This window comes from Chlamydotis macqueenii, chromosome 2 (assembly GCF_036417535.1).
Source record: "Chlamydotis macqueenii isolate bChlMac1 chromosome 2, bChlMac1.mat, whole genome shotgun sequence".
Lineage (NCBI taxonomy): Eukaryota > Metazoa > Chordata > Aves > Otidiformes > Otididae > Chlamydotis > Chlamydotis macqueenii.
This window is the reverse complement of record NC_141557.1, coordinates 143,102,226-143,124,249: the sequence shown is the minus strand read 5'-3', so window position 1 is coordinate 143,124,249 and position 22,024 is coordinate 143,102,226. Positions and strand designations below refer to the sequence as shown.

The window sequence follows — 22,024 nt, the reverse complement described above, 5'->3', positions numbered from 1 at the left end:
GTAAGCACTGCTCAGCAATCACTAAAACATCCCTGGGCTATCAACGCTTTTCATCACAGATCCAAAACATAGCCCCATACAAGCTACTGTGAAGAAATTTAACTCTCGCCCAGCCCAAATCACTACAACAGTGCAGAGTCAGACACTGATTACAGAGCAAATATTTGTTTTAAGCTGTGCAAACAGAAGCATGCAAAGAGTAAAAAGTGAAGTATGTGAAGGTTACAAAGCCAAAAAGAAGCCAGAGGCCTTGTTACAGCAGCAACATATATTCAATGATCACTAAAAATATGGGGCCAGTTCTCTTCCCCCAGTATTACAAGGATTATTTCTGTGCCACAGGTGCTATTTCAGGCCATTCTTTCCAGGAACAGCTGAGCTGTGAAATATAAAGTGTTTACCAAATGCGTGTAAATGCAGATGTGAGATTATCTTGTTTGTCCAAATGGACTAAATAAAAGGCCTGCTTAGACAGAATGTCATTATCTACCAATAACCTATTTAATGTGTTTAAAACCACCTGCAGGATAGATTCAGTTTTCCTGGGCACAACATTTTAAGGCCTGACAATTACCTTGCCAGTTTGTTGGAACTGCAGCTCTGAGTTGGGCACGAAGTTACAAGTAGGAAGGTTTAGACACTTAAGAGTAGGATCCACAAAGCCAGGAGGAAATCGGAGGGGAAACAGAGCTCAAGCCCGATGCCATTCAGAAACAGAGGTAAATAGGATTTTGAGCCGTGCTACTCTTCATGCATTTAGGTGTCACAGTCATGTCAGCCCTTTCCTGTGCTATGTAAAAGAGGGAACTGAATACCCTAATGCTTACCGTACTCTGCTGTGATGCGGCACGTCTGCCTCCAAATCTGTCCAGTTTGGGGGAAGGACTTGAGCAGGAACAGTTTGCCACTGCAACTTGCCCAAGAGCATACTTGGAGGTGATTATCTAGGCCTGTCACGTAGAAACTAATTTTTTGAAATAACTGAATATTAATTGGCCAGGGAGAAATAGTAAGGAAGTTACTATTTTAGGTTGGCAGTTTGAGCACATAGCTGGGAGATTCAGAAGTCTCTTGGCCAATAAATACTTAATAATTTGTTGATGCTGTTCCACTTGAAGTCATTAAATACCCATTGGGGCAAGCATATGAACTTGATTGCTGCACCCCCTGTGACTGCACATGATCAAGCGGAGCTCTATCTTTGCCACCCCCTCTCCTCACTTAATAAAGCTCACTTCGTTTATACAAAGTGAGACTGCTGTACGTGAGACACATCCATCTTGGATCCCCAGCAGTCCAGCTGTTCAGGTACATCTACCTGGTGGGAGAAATGGGTTCACTGCCTCAGTAGCAGCAGAGATGCAAAGTATAGCCCTGTTACCCCATTTCAGTGCCCACCTGGACCTCTTCCATCCTCTCTAACGTTCACAATTCCTGTCTTAGGGGGCCATTGTTTGACTTCCCTTTTGCATCTTTCTTCCCTTGCATTTCTTCTGAATAAGAAGGGCAACAATATGGGGGGCAGCGGGGAGTGCTGGCCTGTGCACGCTGGACAGGGGCCATGGGGTGGTGGTGCAGATGGCACAAGGCAGCAGATTATTTCCATGTGGTCCTTGAACAGGGCCCACAGGCTCGTGGTGCTTGAGCCTCCTGCTGACAGGGAAAGGAGAGGCCTCAGCAGCCTCCAGAAATCCCTGAGGGCCTTTCCCCTTCAGCCAGGTGTATTGTCCAAGTAGTGGCACTGGTGGGGGGGGAACAGCTCAGGAGCAGTTCCTGATGGCTGATGTCCTCCAGTGGTGGCTCAGTCTGGTGGCAGCAGAATGGACCCCACCATACCGGACTGCTCAGTGGAGATGGGTGCAACGCGTGGACCACCACAGTCCTGTGCTCTCCTGGTCCCTCTGCAGAGGCAGGACTCTCAGGCTCCCCAGATACTGCCGCAGAGAGCTCGGGTCATCCTTGGGCTTCCTGGCCACCTCCGTGGAGAGCTCAGGTCACCCTTAGTTACTTCAAACTCTGCCGCAAATAATTTTATCACAAGCCAATAAATGGCCACATTTTCAAAACAGCCCAGCGTGCTTCAAACCCCAGGGTGCAGAGGCCAGGCTGGAGCCAGTGCTGTGAGAACCCAGCTGGACCCTGCTGAAAGCCTGGCCCTGCTTTCTCCAGGAAAAGATCCCAGAGCAGAAATGACCCAAAGCCAACATTCTGCCACCAAACCTGTGGGCCAGCCACCCACGCTCGCTGGGCGCTGGTGCTCTGCTGGAGGTGGTAGGTGGAGCTGCCGAGGGGGCAACTCCTCCAGTGTCCGTTTAAAGAGCACTGTGCAGTGTGTGTTTAGGGCCATTCGGAGACAACTGCTGCTCTGGGAGAAGGGTGGGCAGTGAAACACTCTCAGAGGAGCGCAACTTTCTGAGCTGAGGCCTCACTCTTGCCTTCTAGGGTCCCATGCCACCCCAAAACCTGTCTTTCCACAGACTTTTGATCAAGGGGGGAAAAGTCGTGAATGATGACTGCTCTATGGTGGCTGACGTGTATGTGGAAGATGGAGTGGTGCAGCAAGTGGGACCAAACCTAAACCCTGAGCCACGGACTGGACTCATTGAGCTGGATGCAACCAACAAGCTGGTGATCCCTGGGGGCATCGATACTCATACACACATGCAGTTCCCTTTCATGGGTAGCAGGTCAAAAGATGACTTCTATACAGGAACCAAGGTGGGTGCAAGTATGCGTGTCTGTGTGTATCTGGGCTTCCTCAGAAAGGCACGTCTGCTGGTTATTCAATATTGCTTCTGAAAGAGTGAATAGAGTATGAACCAAGCACAGGCAACTCTTACTGTCCCTTGGCTGGGATGCTATAATAAGTGGTTGGGGTACTCAGAGGTCCACCTTCAACCAGTACGTTATTTGGGTTCCTTCAGAGACTTTTCTGGCTGTGAGCAGCAAGTGTTAAGCGCAGCCATTTACCCTGACTCTCACCATGCAGACTACGACTTGCGTTGGTACATGCAACCATCTTCATACTTTTCTGAGCAAAGGTTAACTAAAGCAACAGTTTAACTCCCCAGTGCCCTGGGAGGACCTCTGTGATAACCTGATCTTTCTCCCCTATTAGCATTAAGCTCTTCTTCTGTCATTCACTTTGGACATTACTGTGTCTCTCAGTGAAAGTCCAGTTCAAATACACTTCCTAAAAGTATCTGATTTCTCCCAGTTTTACACTTGGAGTAGTTCTTTTTCATCTTTTTAGCTGATCTCATTACATTCCCTGCATTAGCAGTGTATCAATTACCAGTACTAACAGCATTACGCATCCTCTCCATACGGTAAAAATACTCGTACAGAGCTCCCTAAAATCTGTAAGGTACTCTTCTAAGAGCTTTGCTGTGCAGCCTGAAATCCTTTGCCCACAGAAGGGATCACATTGGCTTGTCTGATAGCCAGCATCCTGAGAGAGCCCGTTAGATCCCTGTGTGTCCCTCTCACAGCAGAACTGGCATTTGCTAACAAGCAGAAAGCGACAGTGCATCCCTTCTTAAAGAAATGGATTTCACAGATGCCCATTTTTTTTCTGATGTGCTGAATACTAATTTGCCTTTTTGAAACAACTGAAATAAGTTAAGCTCAACTCCTTTTAACAAATTGTGTGGTGAGTAACCACACAGCTATTAAGAACCTCTGAAGTTTACTATCTTGCTTAGATTGATCCTACTCTTTAAGAGGCCATTTCATTTCTTATTTGCCCCATCATGTCACAAGACTGTGAGTTAGATTGTCTGAGTGGCTCAACTATGTGTTTGCAGACTCTACCAAGGATTTGGCTTCTTTTAATGTTGATCCCAGAGTACTGAAGGCAGGACTACAAATGACCTGTATGCTATCCTTAAATTACTGGCATATTTCTTTCAATAATAATATTTATTCCTACTTAAGATGGATTTGCTGGTGTTGCTGCTGTTATTTGAATGGAAATATTTTCTGCTCGATAGTTTTAAGCGCTAGGATTGTTCTTCTCAATGTTACAGTGGCTCCTTACAATAGACTGTAATTATTTTGCAAAACTTTGACAAAACATTATTTTGTCCATCACAGTAGATCTTTCCTGCCATACCATAATGTGTGCTGTGTCAAACATAACATGCCTCTTCAAGTGAAATGTAAGATAAAACATTAAATAAAAGCTACAGGATTGAATTTCCTCCTCCACAACTGAGAGTTGGAAAGGGATTATAAATCTGATCTTGAGAATTTTTCCCCCAAGCTAAGTCTCTTCTGTAGCTATCCAGTAGAAATGAGGCACTCTATTACTACATAGACCTAACAATGCTGTCTTTTTCAGATGTCCGTAGACAAGAAATATTTTTTGAAAAAAAAAATTATAGTTACCGAAATGGCTTCTACAAGCAGTTTTTGGTCTTCACACTACTTTTTGTGATAAATGGAGAGAAAAAAAAACAAGTCCACAATGTCTGTTCTGCTTGTCTACAGACATCACAAAGTATGTTCCCTGGGTGAATGAGGTGCAGAATCTGATTTCTGGAATACTTTACATGATTTACAGTACAGAATATATGTATATATTAATGTTTTGTCATTTTCTGCAACAATCTCTTATTTCTTTGTGAAGACCATTTTTGTAAACTAATTCTCAACAATGTATTTAGAAATGTGACATCACAAAGGAAATCAAACAACTGTGACTTGAAGCTCGAAGATGATTTTGTTTGACAGGAGAAAACATGTAAAAGGAACAGCAATGACTGTGGCTTTCTCTTAAGACGCCTTCTTAAGGTGTGAGTGATCTCATTCTTAAAGTGTCTCCATTGTCTTTAAAGAGAACCAAAGATGCAAACTAATTCATATAGGTTATGCCTACACTGTGAAATCTCAAAGTAAGGGAGACCATTTGTGTGCTAACTTGCAAAAAAAAAAAAGAAATTTTTTTTTGAGGTTTTGAGGTTTTTTTGAATAACTTTTTGAGGAACTGGCCAGGGAAGCTGCAAAACGGAGACTGCATACCTAAAACAAGATGTCTAGATAGTCACTCTGGTGCCTAAAAGAAGGCTCTAGATCCAGCCCAGTGATCAGATGTCAAAAAGTTAAATATTGTGGACCTTCTTAACCCAGCTCAAAGGGTGGAAAATGTTCAGACCTATTTACTGAAGGTCATAATCTGACAAATACTTTGGCAAGAGAATCAGGGAGACAGAGTTGTGTTCCAACTGTTGCAAAATACGCTACAATGATTAGCTAAGATTTACCCACTCAGTTGAATAAATAAAGGCATAGATTACCTCTTTTTACTAAGAGAGGGGAAAAAAAGATTTTAGGGGGAAAAAGAGACTGAGTGGAGTTGTGGAACTCTTTTTTTTTTTTTCTTGAAATCTACAAATACCCTTTAATTTCCTGTTTAACAAAGAAGAAGTCAATCTGTCTTGTTGAAAAAAAATTGTCAGTTTGAAAAAAAAAATTCAGTTTGAACAACTTCTCTTGGAGAAAATGTTTTTCTGAATTCAACACAGATTCACAAATATTTACGTCACTCTCCAAACTTTTTTTTTTTGCAAATTATGCTGACATATTTACAATTTTGCTTCAGATTGCTAATTGAAGAGAAGGAAGGAATTGATTGATCTAGAAATAGGAAAGGCAATATAGCATGAATTTGAGTCGTGTGTATTTTGATCTCAATTTGTCGTACCTGTTGTGCAAAGGGATGTTGTTCAGAGCAATAAAGAGTATTTCTCTGGTTAATTTGGGAGACTGCAACAATTACAGCAAAGGAATTTCTATACTGGATCAATTTCTGTTAGTTAAGGATCTGGCTTCTGGGAGACAAAGATCCTTCAAAGGAAAAAAAAAAGTAATAATTCAATTGTCTGTAAAGGAGAGTGAAAATTATTGGTTAAAAAGCAATTTTCGATCCTCGTAACATACATAAGGTAAGATTTCTTTTTACTTATTTACTTGCAAATATTTATATGGAAGATGTAAATACCTCATCCTATTTAAAAAACTGCTATGCAGTTTTACTAAATGATACCCTGTCAGCAATAATAATAATTTCAAAACGCTTTAAAAATCCTTTTGGTGTTAGACGAGAGTTTGGGGATTTTCACACTGGATTTTTGAACTGAATCTGGTTTTTTTTCATTGTGTACCTGCCCCTTAATACTTTCCTGTCACACAGACTTGTTTTTTCCACTACATAGACTCTGAGGAAGCATTTCTCGAGTTGACAATGGTCTTCTGGTGCTCTTCCTTCTCGGTGATCCCACTTGCTTAAGGAAACTCACCAATGCATGAATGCTGCAGACTCATCTCCAAATCTTTGATAAGACTTTGTATATGCATGAAAACTTTTCCTTCAGTCTGAGAATTATACCATGATTCTCCTGAATACCTGTTTGAGAACATCCTTCTCAAAGGAGGTGAAATTAATCTCCACAATAATTTTGCAAATTCAGCCTTTACTCAGGGAAACTCTTCAGTGGCTTTTGGCTTTTCAGTGTAACAAGATTAATTGTTGCACAGGGAATTGGAGAGAGTGGGAATAAATTTGTATTCTCTCTAATTGCTAAATATTACCTTTCTTCCTTTCAGGCTGCTATAGCAGGAGGAACCACTATGATCATTGACTTTGCCATCCCTCAGAAAGGCTGCTCTCTTCTTGAAGCCTTTGACACATGGAAAAGCTGGGCAGACCCTAAAGTCTGTTGTGATTATGCACTGCATGTGGCAGTTACGTGGTGGAGCAACAAGGTAGACACAATAGCTGATTTTCAATTCCATGAATCGGTATCGCACCCATTTTGAATTAGTCCTCATGTGCTAAATATAGCTTGCTGGCAGTGTAATAGTTAGTAGTTTTGTGTATAAAAAATACATTTGAAATAGGCCACACCCTGTAAAAGCACATGTATTTGGAAAAAAAAAAAAGTTTGCAGACAGCCTGTATCTTTGGATAATACTGCACAAAGTTAAAGCAAAAGGAAGCAGTTGTGCAAGACCAAGACCAGGCAGGCCAGAAGAGGCAAGAGCTGTTTGCATAAATTTTGCCTTTTGTGACTCAGAAACTTCATAATCTATGCTTCTGTTGAGTCTTGGTGTTCTTTTTTTTTTTTTTTTTTAAGTAATGGTACTTAACTTCATTTGTAAAGGAAGAGTTCTATTCCTGGGTCACTACAGTAATATGTAAAGAGGAACTGGAGCAAATAATTACTTGAATGTGAGATTATTTAAAAAACCTTATTGGAATATACATATGGGAGAATCATCTTTGTTCTATGAATGTTTGCTGATAGCCTGAAAACTTTACTGAATAAATAAACTTTTCAAGTGCTTGATGTCTATCTGAACCTGACCCATGTTTCACAGGACCACTTGGATCCTCAGAGAATGTGCATCAGCACATAGATATATTAATTAAATTCCATTTTGAAATATGAGTACTTTCTCTAATTTTAACTTTTAAAATGTAGAAATCAAAGCCTTTACTCTGCAAACACCCCATTTTTGATATTCTGTTCACTAAGCAGTAAATAGACTGACCACAACTTCTAGCTCAAAGTAGAGATATAAAGAAATTCTCCAGTTAAGTCTGAGGAATGTGCATTTGAAACAGCCTTGGTAGGGAACAGCGGAATTGTACTGAAAAATCCTATAAAACTAGGGAGATGCAAGTCAATGAAATGTTGTGGTTTATATTAAGAAGTTAACTGTTTTTAAAGGCCAAGATTGAAAGAAATAGAAAGGTCTGATGTTCTGTAGCTGTGAAAGACCTGTGTAAAGAAGACTGATACTTCAAGCTCTTCTAATTAGCTATCATCTCCTCAGGATTTAAAGTATTGATTAAAAACATACATTTTTTTTATAATGCTTTCCCTTAATCATAGTTATTGGTGAAGAAGGAAATAAATGACATGCCTGTGTATTTGTGGCAGAGCAGGGCCTTATGTCAGGTATTTTTTTCCCTGATAATTCCCACTCCAGATATGTTCCCATCCCTAGTCTGGATAAGCCCAGAAAATTTCCCTGAATTTTATATCAATCTCTCACCTTTCTTGGGCGGATCCAAACAGGTTATTAGAGAGAAGCTGAAATATGACAGGCTGGGAGAGTTGGGGCTGTTCAGCCTGGAGAAGAGCTGGGGGAGAGACTCTTCAGTAGGGCCTGCTGTGACAGGATTAGGGGTAATAGTCTCAAAACAGAGGGAGGTAGATTTAGATTAGATATTAGGAAAACATTTTTTACAATGAGGGTTGTGGAAAACTGGCACAGGTTGCCCAGAGAGGTGGTGGATGCCCCATCCCTGGAAACATTCAAGGCCAGGTTGGATGGGGCTCTGAGCAAACTGATCTAGTCGGGCATGTCCCTGCTCCTTGCAGGGGGGTCGGACTAGATGACCTTTGAAGGTCTCTTCCAACCCAAACCATTCTATGATTCTATGATTCTAAAAATGATTTACCTTTTGAAAGTATTCATCCCATGAAAATTGTAATAGCATCACAGATACACCTCAGTTACTGTCACCACCATTTTACTGGGAAGGGAGAGTCAAAGTTAGGTAATGGATAGTTCCAGCTAACCAACTGTATAAGAAACTTCTGGGCTAAAATCTGCATCTTTATTTCTTTTTTGGGATATAACATTTTGCTGGACTTCACAGACCCTAGCAGAAGCAGGGAATCCTATCAAGAAGTGCATAGAAGATAAAAAGCAGACTTGCATCTAGAGTTTTAGAGCCATTTTACTTGACAACAAAATATTTCAAAAGGCTGTGTGTTGTTTAGAGTCAAGACAAAGCTCTAGGAGATCTTTTCTGTTGCTCTGTTATTTGCCAGAAGCTGAAGCCTGTTATGATCCAATTTTGAAAATCAATTTTGCATAAATCTCCATACTGTATAAGGTGGATACATTGATTATGCTATTGGATTGGGTGTTTTCAACATCAGGAGGTTTACTTGGAATAAAAATCTGCTTCCCTGCTTTTGTAAAAAGCATTCCCTTCATGCAATTAGCTTGTGTTCCAGTATTGACACCGCAGTGGTACTGGTTTATATACTCTGTGAATCAATTTGATACAAAAATAGTATAAGTCAGCCTTTAAATATGTGACTTGAGCTGTTTGGACTGAACGTATGTTTGATGGGTGAGTAAAGGCTCACCCTTCATACTTAAAGTTTTTTGATATAAAATTATTAACAGGTAAAATACAACATTGCTGTTTTTTGAAAATTGCTGACTGTCTTTCAGGTGAAGGAAGAAATGAAAAGTCTTGTTCAAAACAAAGGCGTCAACTCCTTCAAGATGTTTATGGCCTATAAAGATCTATACATGGTCAATGATGAAGAGTTATATGCAGCCTTTTCCTGCTGTAAGGAACTTGGAGCAATTGCTCAAGTCCACGCGGAGAATGGGGAGCTAATTGCACAGGTAGGTTTTTGACATTTTGTCCATCAAAGTCAGAAATATAAAAGGTCCTGTTATGTAAGCACTTTGATAGATGTATTAGTACCATCATGTGTTATAGGGAAAGGCTTTTCTACCATAGTTTACTTCCAGGGAACTGAAGACAAACACCTTCTCCAGGATCCTAAAGGATACTTGTGGTGGGTTAAGAAATTGTAACCTGGAGTCCTGAGTTCAAGGTAGACAGGAGGCAAATGATCTTGTTACAATGAGAGTTATACTTCCAGTATAATATATATACTTGCAATATAGTATGTGTACTTGACTGACAAAGAAAGCAACTGTATAAGTCAAAGAGGAAACACTCGGCCAAGTATTTAGACATCAGATTTGTGATGCGTAACCCTAGGTCTCTTCAAACATAGTCAGCTCATCTAACAGAAACAAATCCAGAAGCACGGAGAAAGCTTCGCTGACTGGGCACACAAGTCTCAACATCCCTCTTAAAACCTTGCAGCCTTAGTATCTTCGTGCTTAGTAACGATCTTTCAATTTTTTTTTTTTTTTTTAATGAGAGGCTACTACCGTCATCTCAGTTACAAGGTGCCATCAATTAAGAGTATATATTGAGAGAGGGGTAGGGTTTTCAAAAGTGGTGATTTATCCCTGCAAGCCAGTGGAGTATGCTCTCTGTCAGGTGTTCTGAGACCTGTGTTCATTGAGAGATATACTGGATTTCAGATAACACAACAATAACTCCTCTTGAAAAAAAATCATAACTGCCTTAGTTGTTTTTTTTTTCTCAAACTAGCTGCAGTGCCTGGTTTAGGATCCATTTGGCTGGCAGCATGTTCACAACACCATGGCTGCACTTTAACTGACTCTTGGGTGTTTTTGTCTGATGTTCAGGGTGCAAAGAAGATGCTGGCAATGGGAATAACTGGTCCTGAGGGGCATGAGCTGTGTCGTCCTGAAGAAGTGGAAGCTGAAGCTACGCAAAGAGCAATTACCATAGCAAATGCTGTAAACTGCCCCCTTTTTGTAGTGCATGTAATGAGTAAATCTGCAGCAAGGGTGATAAGTGACGCCCGAAAAGAAGGTAAAAGTCTTAATTCTCTCATGCTTGGGCAATGGAATTGGAGGAAGGGTCATGAAAAATCAAACATACAGTCAGTGTCCTACTTATCATGGGTGCCCTCGCACTCCGAACATCAGTAAATTTCTTGGAGTGGGATGCTTAAACTGTGTGTGTGTGTGGTGGGGCCCAAGGGGAGCTAAGCAGTGTGGAAGAACAGCAACTAGGATTGAGACTTCCACTTCTCCCTAGAGCAAACTTTTTTTTTGCTTTGTACTGTATAGCCAAGGTCAAAGTGATGGCCAGGACAGCATTATTGCATTAAAATTTATGTGACCAGTCCTGGACAATATATGCTCTGCTATTCCTGTCCCTTGAGTTACAGTCTGCAAACCTTTACCAGCTATTTAGATGAGAAATTCTACAACAGAGACCACACCATGTTTTTTACAGACAGTGCCGTGACATGACCAGGACTCCTATTCTCTGGACACTTGGAAATCATGGTGATGGTGACAGTGCCTGAAAGGAAAGCCTCAATTCCCTCCAGGAAAGGGTTTCGTAGGTCATACACATAAATGGTTCTGGTGAGCCAAGGGAGCCTGACCCTCTTGACCATCTCTTGGGCAGGCTAGAAGCAACCCAAAGGCTGTAGGGATTCAGGGTGTTTTACCTCCTCATCTGTAAGTTCATCCAGAGCAGCCTGTGGAACCCCAGTGCTGTGAGGAGCCATTATATGGGTGGAAGGAGCAGGAGAGAAGCCCATGATTTGGAGAGCCTAAAAATGGAATATTTGTCCTCATTATGTTTTTACATCTCAGCTTGTGTTCATTTGACATAATATGAGTTGCATACAGCTTCCTTATTTATTAACTTTTTAGATAATGCTCACACAGGGGGCATAGACTAGTGATATAAAAATGCAGAACACAAGAGCTTGATGAAAGCGTCATCAAAACCAGCATGATATCATTGTGCTAATATAGATGAATATGCTTATTGGAATATGTACTGATTATTACTTCTAGTAAGATTTATCAGTAATCCAAGTTTATAAAAGAATCTACCAGAATATTTTTTACTAGTCCATCTGTTGGTACTGTGCTATATTAGATTCCTCCAGGAGATGGCAGTGCTGCTGGTACTGTGGATTATATCCGTCAGTATTCGGTTATTTGTATATTCACAGGTGTGGTGTCAACCTTAAAAGAAGATGTAACAACAGTTAAAATAGATTAAAGATGAAACACTGGCTATAAACATAAAAGAGTTAGTTAAGATAGGAGATGGTGTTTTATAGCACACTATTCAGGTAAAAAAAATCTATGCCGATAGTAAATATTGCAAAATATTTTTAGGTATGTGTTGTAAGAATAGTCTACAGTTCCAGTTTGATAACTGACTTGATATATGTATGCTTCTTCGATGTGTAAAAAGAAGAAAATGGTACAACTTATGCTTATTGTGGTGCAAATTGGATTTTAGAGCTTCCTGGGCTGATGCAATCAGAATAATCAGTGCTTGCCTTTGTGCACAGCAATGAACATCTCTTCAGAACAATTTCTATTTGCATGAAAGGATACTTTTAAGGAAACAGCAATCTAGGACTGATTAAGAAATTTTGAAAGACAGCTAGTGTACCAAAAAGATAATTACATTTATAATTTTTAATGAAACTGATCTGTATAAATTATGGCAATGAGAAATTCATTGTTGTTAGTTTCAGCAAATATTATTTTCTATTCTTCAATTAAAAGTGGTAATACAAAAGAAGGAGTTCCAGATAAAAAAAAAATTAAACTCCCAAAGTATTGTATGAATGACATAAATAAAATAAAAATATTTTGCTGAAAGATATTCAACTTGGACAGATTAAAACCCCTCTGATGTGAAAACTGTGAAAACTCTTAAATACTGGAAAGCTCTCAAGCATTTGAAATATTCACTCTCAGGCAATTTATTAATCTTTTCAAGATTATTTCTCCATCTCTTGATGCTAGCCTCCTGATATTTACAATTGTGAAATTTTTCATGTTCCTTTCCAAGCAGTTATCATGAAGCACAGTGTGTGAGGGCATATTCATCCCTGCGAATGTGGGAGAAAGATTGATATCCCTTCCTGTTCCATCACTGACCTCAGAAAGGGAGATTGATCTTCAGTGAGCATAATCTATATTCTAGGTGACAGTGTGATACGAGAATTGAAACACTGCTTCTGAAATTCTGTGGAATGGTGATTTTCCTAGTCAAAAATGTAAGTCAGAGCCCAGTTCATCTTCATCCCTCATTTAGCTATACAAGGTGAAAAACCACATTAGAGCTAGAGCCCAAAGGCCTGATACAGTTTGCTGAAGACAGTAGGCATAATTCTGTTGTCTTCAGTGAGCTATGGCTTAGATCTTAAAGACTAAAATTAGTCGTGCAGACTGTAAAGGGATACTAGTTCTTATACCAGAATAAGCAAGCTTTAGGGGAATCATATGAGCCACTCTTTCCTTCTTCCCTCCATGCCAAAGTCCACCATCTCTGTCTGCTCTGATCTCCAGCAACATCACTCACTGAAGGAAACCTCCAGATTGCAGCTGCATATTTTTCATGTACATCAGCAACAGCTACAGTGCTGCTGAATGTTCAACAGGAAACCCAAGATTTCCATGTTGTGACTGTGTTGGAGAGGAACAGGTTAACTCATGCACCTGTCCTGTTCTTTTTTTTGGGTCCTACCAGCCTGCTTGCCAAAAGCAACAGTTCACCAGTTCTCCACTTGACAGGGTCAAGGACAGCACCTCTTTGTGAGAACTGTTCTTGCTTATCTCAGGGGGCTGTTTCTTCATCCCTGTGCAAAACACGATCTTAAGTCTTGGTAAAATAGGTAGAGGAACTGTCTGCTTCCACAGAAGGGCAAGATGACATCTCTGCGTGCATGACTGTCTTGTTCCCTTGAGTGGGAAGAAAAGAGGATCCTCTTCCTGCTGTTGTATAAAAGCTTCTCTATAAGAAGAAAAGGCTGTAGAGTGCTGGTGTCAGGCAGTGCAGCTCCCTTTCCTTGCTAGGACTACCTCATGTGAACTTACCAGGGAAAACTAATGTGGCCCTGTCACCCATTCCTTCAGCTAGTAACACCTACAGGGAAAAAAAAGGCTGCTAAAATGTGATTTAGGTATATATGACTTCTACTGTCTCCAACTCAAAAATGTTTTCATTCTATGTGTGCTAAGGGCTAGAGATCATGTCCCTTTGCACATTTAACTGTGCTGTTACAGCTGAGGAAATGAGACTTTCTAGTGCAGATCAGAACTGGAGAGCAGAATCTTACTAAAATGTCAATTTTTTTAAAGGCTTCTCCCTTTAATAAAGTGCATACAAAAATATATAGCTGGTCAGATTACAAGAAGCTTGCTTACACTTACACAGTTGGTACTTCCTACCATCAGTCATGGGTTAGGTCTGCCCTTAGTGAGAGGAAGGCCATGGCTGTGAGTATACAGTCAAACTAATTCTGAGCACAGGAATGCAACTAAAAATGCCATATTTTTAGCTAGCACATGGAGGACAGCTCAGGTCTAGACTGTAGATAGCCTAACTGATGCAGTGCTGTGCCTGATTCAATAAACCCTGCCTTGCAGTTCTGCTTCTTTTGTATCATAGCTGTTCAGTGAGTGTCTTTGCCACATATGATCTTATCTTAAGTGCTTCTGAACTTGAATACTTCTAAACTAGAATAAGGACACAGGGACCAGCTTATCAAGCCTGTAAATGTTAGTTGGTGGTTCTCAAGATTATAACTCTTTTTGACTCCTGATAGATGGTAAAATAAATTGCAGTTGCATGTTCTTCTTTGATACAAAGAAATTTATGTGAAAATAGCTCTTGCCAGACAGTTTGGGCATCTGATGAAGAAGCCACCAAATCCACAGCTATTTTCCAGCAGCTCACAGATGTCAGAAAGACCGAACAGTAGAACACTGTATGCTTACTGTTTTTACTGAATGTAAGAAAACCTAATGAATGCAAAGACCTGATTTATTACCACATTACTCCACTTTTATGCCTATAGGCAGAAGCCAATCAAGCTAGAAGAACCTTAATGTAGAATTTCCTTGTTGCCAATTGAGCTAAAAGAGCTTTAATGCAGAATTTCCTTGTTATTTGGATTAAAGCATAATCTTGGTATTATTGCACCCTTCATTCTGTCTAGTCATGATCCAAAGGAAATGCAAGAAATTGCACAGGCAGCAAAAGTGTCCAGAAGCTGCAGTGTTCAGGCACAAAATCACTTGAGGAAATGGTTTGTATTCCTTGCCACTCACGGGAACAAGGGGAAATGCTCAGGTCAAATTCTGACCGTAGAAACGCTGTCATCAGCTGTGGTACATAAGTTAAAATCAACTCAGCATATATGGGTGTGAGCTTGGAAGATTCTTTTCATCTTTATGTTGTGAAAATGAGATAAGAAAATTAATTATGTAACCTAGACTTTTACTCCTTTCCTACCATTTTAACTTTTATTATTTATAGCTATGTCCTAATGATTCATAGTTCAAGTTTACTTTTGATTTAAGTTTCTTTAGCTTGTTTAGATGTATTAGGAAAGACACAGACCACACCACACTCCCCCCTTACTTCTGACTTTGCTTATGAAAAAACTGTCAAAAGCCTCATAGGTAAATATAGGAATTGGTTACATATGCAGGACTTTTTCTGTATATATCTAGATTTGTGACAGCCTGCCCTCAAACACTGTGTTTGGAGTCACCCAGGGAAGGCCAAGATCCCCCTGACTCCTGCATCATCTCTGAATTAGGAAAAGACTAATTGATCTCAAACCTCCACTTTCACTGAGTGGCTAAATCACTTACATGGATGGCCTCATATTCAGTGCTTTAATTTTTGAAAATAAGATGCACAAACCAGGAAATACCTGCTTAAGTCATTATCTCAAGTCCAAAAAATTGTGGTGGTCTCCCTCTGAGTCCAAGTGTAAATCTAGAATATCTGTGGGTAAGTGGGACTGGGAGCTTAGAATGCTCCAAGCTGAAGTGTCAATATGAGACAAGCATGTTCAACATGTCTGAGCATGCTCAGGTGGTTGTAGCAAATTAATAATGTTAATAGGAAGTCTTTAGGGCATGGAAGAGGTTATACTATACAGTACTTGGAGGAAATGTACAGTACAGTAACGTCAAAGCAGGTCTTGAAACCTTTTAAATGGTATGAGGCCTTTTTGCAAGCCTAGCACATAAAATTTAAGGAATGCAGTGCGAATCATATTTCAAAAAGAACTGAGCTCCCCAGTAGCTGCCTGTGCTAGTGTCGCAGTTACAATCCAGTAGCTCACAGAAGTACCAGAATCTGCTGTACAGACAGAAAGCTGCAATGGTTTGCTTTGTTGTTTTCCAGCAGTGAATGCCTGACTTCCACACAGAAAACCAGAGAAAGGTCACTGTCTTGTATCACCAGCCAGTTACCAGCTGAGCACTTGCTGGGGTAATGTAGTGATAGTTATAATAAAAATCGTCCCTGCAGTGAAATCTGGCATCTGTAGCAGGATACTTACTGCCTGTAGGGAGCAGGGGAGGGAGAAGGCTCTCGCTGGGACCCAGCAGAGGCTACCTTTAACCAGTACCAAGCAGCCTATGAGTGGGTGAGTAAGGTCCCAGCTCGCTCTGGTTCTTTGGTGACCAACACAGTCAGGGGCATTACCACCTGTCACCCACAGAACTGCAAAGTGGCTGGACCACCTCCTCAGGGAGTGAAACATCTTGTTTCATCTCTCCTCTTGTTCTAACAAGGTTCAAACTCATGTTTCCCAGAAGGAAAAAAAAGTGAAAATATGTTAGTGCTATCTAAAGGCTATCAGCCAATCTGGGTCGACATCCTCTTCTGAGGAATCTGGAACACTGTGCAGTAAAGAATTAAAGGTTAAACTTTGGGAAATAAATTTTAAAATGAAATTATTTATAGTTGGGTTTTTTTTTTAATTTGGGAAATGTTTTTATACTCTTTAAATTTATGTCTGGTGACATATTATTCTTCCTGGAACGATCATAACCTGACAATTAAAAGTACCTCCTTGCAAAGTCAGTATGCTGTATATATTAACTCACATTTTTACATAGTCAATAATTTCAGAGCACCAAACAGGTGCTACCAAGAAATATATGGATCCTGAACATAATTAATGCAACTGAGAACTGCGTTCCTTTTGAAATCTCAATCACATGCCTGGTAAACAATGTGTAAAACCCAGTATAATATATCTGTCAACAATTTAATTAAAAAACTTGCCCAAGTAATGTTCTTATGAGGAAATATATTGGGAGATCACCAGCAGAATATTCAGAACAGAGATGCTGTGTTATAGCTTACTTTATTATGTCCTTCCATATGTTGGTGTTTAATTTGAAACAATAATTCAAATTCAAATCCATTGCCACCAAAAAGATATGGAACAGAGAAAATATAAGATATGCATTTTTATGTTGTTTGCTGATGATGCTATTGCTTTACATTTTTCAGGAAAGGTGGTTTATGGTGAGCCTATTGCTGCTAGTCTTGGCACCGATGGCACTAACTACTGGAATAAAGACTGGGCTCATGCTGCAGCATATGTCATGGGACCCCCACTGAGACCGGATCCATCTACTCCTGGTTTCCTCATGAACTTACTGGCCAAGTAAGCAGATGAACAAACAGTGACAGCTGATGCCCAAATACACAGCAAATTCTGTCTTGAGTGTATAATAACAGGTTGATGCCCTGGAGATTTTCTAAGTACAGAATGTTACATTATCAGGAAGGAGAAATGGAAGGTGAAACCATAGATGAAAAACATTTTGTATTACAGAAATTAGAAAGTGTTCAGATTTTGTTTCTCTGAACTCTTGTGGCCTTCTGTCCCCATTTGATTTTAATCAATAAGCCTTGCCTTGTTAATACTGCAGCAAAAATTGAAACATGACCAGAGAAACAGTAAGGCTGTAAGTCAGTGGAAAATGTCTAAAAAGTGAGGTCACAGCTAAGAGTTCTGGGTTTTATTGTTTGCCTTTTTGAAATTTGGATGCTGCGTAAAAACTAAGCTTGCTGACTTCTGAGGGCAGACAAAGTTGTCGACTTCATAACATCTCCTTCAGAAGGAAGCAGGAACAGAAGTATCCTTCAAACACTTGGAGTTAACAAAATTTGCAGTTTGCTGGTATTTCACTGCCAATAAAGCTTAACTCCACAAAAGGGCTGAATTTGACTGAAGAGTCTGTGAAGATATGTCTTAACACTGACTGATGGCTGTGCAGATCTGTAGTAATTTCATAAGGTATATGGAGTGACACTGTGTAAAATTGCTTTAAGTGAGGATGGAACGAAGCCCCTTGCTCTGGGCAAAGTGGGACAGTCCTCCATTTGTGGGACACCTTTGACATACCCACAGTAAAAGTGGTGCTTATTTTTGGTGCTTGGTTTCTTCTGAGGGGTTTCTGAAGAGGAAACTGCTTCAGAGGGGAACTGACTGTTACTGTGGAGCTACTCTTGGGTGATGGAACTGAAGATAGCTGGCAGGACCATATTAGCCACATCAGCCACATCAGTTTTTCCTTGCAGAAGGGATGGCTGGGTCTACCTAGTCTTGCAACAGATTTTCCTATGTGGCACTGTCTGGTACATGCTCTGATTCACAATGAACTTTGTTTCTCCATAGTGATGACCTGTCTGTGACAGGGACTGACAATTGCACTTTTGACATATGCCAAAAAGCTCTGGGGAAGGATGACTTCACAAAAATCCCTAATGGAGTGAATGGCGTGGAAGACAGAATGTCAGTAATATGGGAAAAAGGCGTTGTAAGTATATCAAGATGTCTAAACAAAATTTTGTCTCCAACAAAATATAATCTCTCAGCAGCATCATCTCTCCAGTTTTATCAAGTATATTTATCACAGGATAAGTCCTTTGATCAAGTACCCTAACAGAGTCCTTTCTAACTCTCACGTTAGGGTCCTGGGAAATAGAATCAGATCCTTAGTGCTTAAAAAAAAAGCACTAGAGAATAATTTCTATTGTTTAGCAGCAAAAGACTGTTATTGTTTCAGCAGTAGTGCACAGTATATTTACTTGCAACATTTTTTTTTCAACAGATGAAAGGACAGTAAAATGAAAGAGGTGTCCACAGTTACACTTTGGTCAGTTCTGAATTTTTTTCTCTTTGATCTCTCTCAAACTTAGCTGTTGGAGGAGCTTCTACACTGAACGTGTGCACCTGACAACTTCTAATTTGTGTATTCAGCCACAGGAAACAAGCTAGAGATAAGAAATTCTTCTCTAATGTCCTGTGATTTGATGAGATGAGCACCTTCAAGTCCCATTGACCTCAGATTCTCAGGGCCATTACAAGAATGCTTGGTGCTTCTTGGGATCATGCCCTTTTGGCTCTAAATAAATATAAATATGACAGCTAGTGACCAGGATTTTTGGATATAGAATCATAGAATGACAGAATATTTAGGGTTGGAAGGGACCTTTAAAGGTCATCTAGTCCAATCCTCCTGCAAGGAGCAGGTGAGGTAGTCTGATGAGGGGGGAGGTGAGGTAATCTGGTGAAGGATCTGCTGCTTACTGGATGTTAACGATTGCTCGGGCTAATATGATACCGTTAAGTTCTAGAGGCTCTAGTTCAACTTTGCAATTAATGTTAAGTTCCCTTGCAGGAGTAAAGTCTTGTTGATAATGCACAGCAAAGCATATTTATGTGCCACAGTAGATTTATCTACCTCACACACTTGGTAAGGACGTGGTTCAGAATCTCTCTTGTTTATCTGTATTTGGGATTCAGCTCCGTTTGGCATGTAGGAAGCAGACTCCTGCCTATATTCACCTGTGGCATAGCTCTAGTGTGACCATCTATGGTGTAAACTGGAATATAATCTAGCTTGTGGTTAACATGAAAGTGAAACACGAATATGTACATCAGTGCTGCTTTTGAACAGTGTATCTTGTTCGGCAAGATAATTTTTCAAAAGGTTCTCCAACTAGTAATATCCTCCCTTTTCTTACTTGTAAAATATTACACCGCTGTGAGAGTTTGTCTGGAAAGCTTCCCTTCCTTCCCACACACCATTATTTAGAAGAGCAGTGTTCACTTTTGTTATTCTTTTCTTCTCAGATGACTGCTTACAGGGCATACAAACATGTTTTTATGACATTCTTATTCCTGGACTGACCTATGCACGTTGCCAGTGTAGCTGACTTTCCAAGCAAAAAAATGTCATGGAACCTGGATTAAATTAGTCATGTAGCAGTGGCCAGTCCCAAGACACACGTGTATCTATTATTGTTTGCTGTGTGTTACATTAACGAATCTGGTTTTTTATATTACTCAATCTCAAATATTTACTGAACAGTACTATCCTCTGTGTTATTGCTGAAGAGGTTGGAAATCGTGTTTCATACACTACACGTTGTGCCTTGCCTCTCTTTTATCATCTTGTAGGCTCTCCTTAATACTGTCTCACCATTTTCCAAAACCTAGTTACTTGAGAGAAGTTATTTCTCCCAAGGAAACAGCTGAACAGGACTACAGATTCAAAGCCAGCTGAAAAATTTAATTTCAGTTGACTTGGGACTGGATCCACAAAGCATTTGGCTTTCAAGTTGTCTTTCTTTTTCCCTTTGCTGTGGGATAAAGTAAGATAAAGTTACCATATTCAGTGAATGTACATTGCAGTAAGTGCATCTGAGAAAAATACTTATTTTTATTTATTTTAAACTCTTCAATATGTCATTTTAAAAATATATTGATGTTATGTTGACAGAGAGCTGTCACTCACCCTAGCCTTTTCAAGAACAGGAACATTTTTTTCATTCCTCGTCTAAAAAAGTAATGAGTTTCTTGTTGTGTACTTTTCTGCAGTACAGTGGAAAAATGGATGAAAACAGATTTGTAGCTGTTACCAGCACAAATGCAGCAAAAATCTTTAACCTTTACCCTAAAAAGGGGAGAATTGCTGTGGGTTCTGATGCTGACATCGTAATTTGGGATCCCAAAGCTACAAGGTATGTATGGGTAGGTATTTCTTCCCATCTGTGCAGGAAAAAAAAATCTCAAAGCCTCTGTACAGCCATAAGTCCTTGGGGTGACGTTATGGTGTTTTTCAACAGCACTTCATGTGTTTCATACCCTACAATAGGGTATGAAAGCAGAAATCTTTGATCTCTAGATGGACTTAAAAAAATTCTCCTAGACTGCTGACCAAGTGCAAAAATAACAAGGTCTGTACATTACACTTCCAGGGCTTGGTATCCTAAGAGTAAAAATAACAGCTTTGGGATCTTAGAATAACTCTGTTAAGTGCTAGAGTATGTTTACCTTCCTCCCACTGCAAAGAGCAGGGAGAGGAGCTTGTGTTCCTGCAGGATGACCCATTGCAGGCTTAGGGCTAGTTCAAATGTATTCAGAGGCGGTCAGGATGGGTGGTGAAAGTGTGGGGTCTTGCCCTCCTAATGTCTTCTCCTCAGCTGACAGAGCAAATACAGTGGTAGAGCCAGGTCAAGCTGTGCATGCTTATACTTTTATTTAAGGAGTTTTCTGATTTTGTGTGCAGTAATTCTGCTAGAATAGAGCTTCTCACACCAACAACAGATGCACAAAAAGTGTGCTGGTGTCTCACCCTCCATGACTTGATGCCATGGTACATTTTTGCTACAAAGGACGTGCAGTGCCTTTCTGGGAGCCTCAACTCACACAGCATACTATACATTACAGCTGATTCCTATCTTCAGGTATATTCACAGCATCAGACAGCTTCACTATAAATATCTCAAGAATTATACATCTTGAGTCTTGCTTTGGCTCTTGTGCCCATCCTGGTCTCATTTAAACCGTCTGGAAATGGTCTGGTAGCAGGCTGTCACGGAGCCAGCTCACGTGGGGAGTTGTCTTTCTCAGCTGAAACACCTATGGGCTGTGCAAGTGCCCCCCCACTGTGAGACCGCTGAGCAGGTTAGCAGGCACATTAACAGCTGAGTCTTACATCCGACCACATCCAGTCCTGCACACAGCAGCAGCAGCAGCTCAGGAAGTGTCCTGGGATGGTGCTTTTGTCTTGGGTTCAGCTCTAGTGAGCAGTGTGAGCACACAACTGCCCTGAAGGCACACATTGACTCTCCTTGATATCTCTTCATCAGTGTCATCCAGATAGTAAATCCATAGAAGATAGCAATCACTACCCCTAGATTAACTTTGTGGGGTGTTGGGCGTGATGACAGCATGGCCAGCTTTCATCAAGGTAGCGCAGTGTTTGGTGTTCCTAAAGACTGAGCTGTTGTAACTCATAGGTGGCGTTAGTTTTTCAGCCTTTGTTTTTTAAAGAAACAGAATTGAAGACTCCCCTCATGGTAGAGGAAAGTTTTGAAACATAACTGGGCAAATCTGATTTTGGAAGCCAAATGGAGGAAAAAAAACCCTAATCCAAGATGTACCTTATACAAACAAAATTATCTTGACCAATCTTCTGGTTTTTGAATTTTTGGTAATGCAACTCTCAG

General features: G+C 40.3%; 1 protein-coding gene across 1 annotated transcript in view; it reads left to right on the top strand.

Moving 5' to 3' along the window:
• The first annotated feature begins 2,365 nt into the window (after positions 1-2,365).
• The window catches only part of DPYS (dihydropyrimidinase), a 35,145-nt gene continuing 15,486 nt past the window's right edge, over positions 2,366-22,024 (top strand). The window contains exons 1-7 of the mRNA XM_086742530.1: positions 2,366-2,718; positions 6,607-6,765; positions 9,259-9,438; positions 10,324-10,513; positions 17,009-17,165; positions 18,183-18,324; positions 20,391-20,533. Coding sequence (XP_086598656.1) covers positions 2,449-2,718; positions 6,607-6,765; positions 9,259-9,438; positions 10,324-10,513; positions 17,009-17,165; positions 18,183-18,324; positions 20,391-20,533 — 1,241 coding nt within the window. The 5' untranslated portion in view covers positions 2,366-2,448. The remainder of the gene's footprint in view (positions 2,719-6,606; positions 6,766-9,258; positions 9,439-10,323; positions 10,514-17,008; positions 17,166-18,182; positions 18,325-20,390; positions 20,534-22,024) is intronic.